Source organism: Galeopterus variegatus, unplaced genomic scaffold (assembly GCF_000696425.1).
Source record: "Galeopterus variegatus unplaced genomic scaffold, G_variegatus-3.0.2 Scaffold2060, whole genome shotgun sequence".
Taxonomy (NCBI): domain Eukaryota; kingdom Metazoa; phylum Chordata; class Mammalia; order Dermoptera; family Cynocephalidae; genus Galeopterus; species Galeopterus variegatus.
In genome coordinates this window covers 142,109-143,355 of record NW_007728171.1, presented here as the reverse complement: position 1 = coordinate 143,355, position 1,247 = coordinate 142,109, and the positions used below count along the sequence as shown (strand labels likewise).

The 1,247-nt window shown below is 35.4% G+C and overlaps 1 protein-coding gene across 1 annotated transcript in view; it reads right to left on the bottom strand.

Annotated features, from left to right (window-relative positions):
* The window catches only part of VPS35 (vacuolar protein sorting 35 homolog (S. cerevisiae)), a 37,925-nt gene that overhangs the window by 14,447 nt on the left and 22,231 nt on the right, over positions 1-1,247 (bottom strand). The window contains exons 9-10 of the mRNA XM_008580291.1: positions 1,001-1,097; positions 745-893 (exon numbers count right to left, since the gene is read on the bottom strand). Of these exons, the coding sequence (XP_008578513.1) occupies positions 745-893; positions 1,001-1,097 (246 nt within the window). The remainder of the gene's footprint in view (positions 1-744; positions 894-1,000; positions 1,098-1,247) is intronic.

The window sequence follows — 1,247 nt, the reverse complement described above, 5'->3', positions numbered from 1 at the left end:
AAAAAAAAAAAAGGGTAATAAAAAGAGTTAGAAAGAAAAAGAAGAAATTTCCTGATGCAGCTGAACCACTGGAAGGGAGATGGAAAGGAGAAATATTATACGAGATTAAATTATGAAAGATATATGGAAAAGAGGGGAGCCTGGCTTGACCAAGTGCAAAAGCAGTTGAGTGATAGGACAGGAAGGGAACTGCTGGGGAAAAGACAACAGGATCAGAATTGCCCACAGTGGCCACTAGAGGATGCCACAGACCGAGGTCAGCAGAGTTGAGGAAGCTTCAAGCAGGGAACAGAATATTATACTTTCCTTGATGGTATCAAAATCAAAGTTCAAAACAGAAAAATATTTAAACCAGTTTAATTTCTGCACCTTAAATATACATATGTCCCTAATTTTTCACAATTTACTCATCTGTAGGAAACTTCTTGTGGAAATACTGCTTGACATAAAGTTTCCTTACCAGTTTAAAAACTAGCTCATTCATATATAGAAAGTGGTCTGAGTTGGAGAAACTGGTCCCTGAAGACTACCTATGTATGATCCATGAGTGCCACTACTTCATTAACATACACAACCAAGTAACTGGTTGCCACTTTCTGCCCCAAGTAGCACCGCGCACAACTATCTTAAATGCTTTCAACAAGACAAATGCTAACATTTCAAAAAGCAATTGAGAAAGAAAAACAAATCTGGGACAAAAAAGTGCTTTATGAGGATTTTTGCAAAAATGTAACTTTGACTTACTGTTCAAGGTTGAGCTTATTGAATATCTCCACTGTTGTTTCTAGAACTTTATCAACATAGTCCACACGATCAGGGTAACATTTCATGGCAAGATTAATGAGAGAGACTTGTAAAGATACAACATCCTCTGAAGGCATGTCTTGTCTAGACTGGAATATTTAGAAAATCATATAATTTATTTTAAATAATTATAAAAGGATCTACCAGTAGAAGTAGTTTCAAAGTTTGGAGAACTTAGGAGAAAAGCTAAACAAACCTGTATCACTGTAGCCACCTGCTGTGAGAATATGTCAAAAAGTTTAATATCTGCTGGGATTCCAGGTCCATCTTCACGGTGAGCAAATAAAGCTAATCTAAAAAAGAAAAAAAAACTTTATTTAAAAAAATATACAAATTTGGGTAGTGGGATTGTGGATGACATTTTATTTTGTATTGCTTTTCCAAATTTTCTATAAGCATATCTCTCTTAGAACATTAAAAAAGGTTTTGGGGGCTGGCCGATT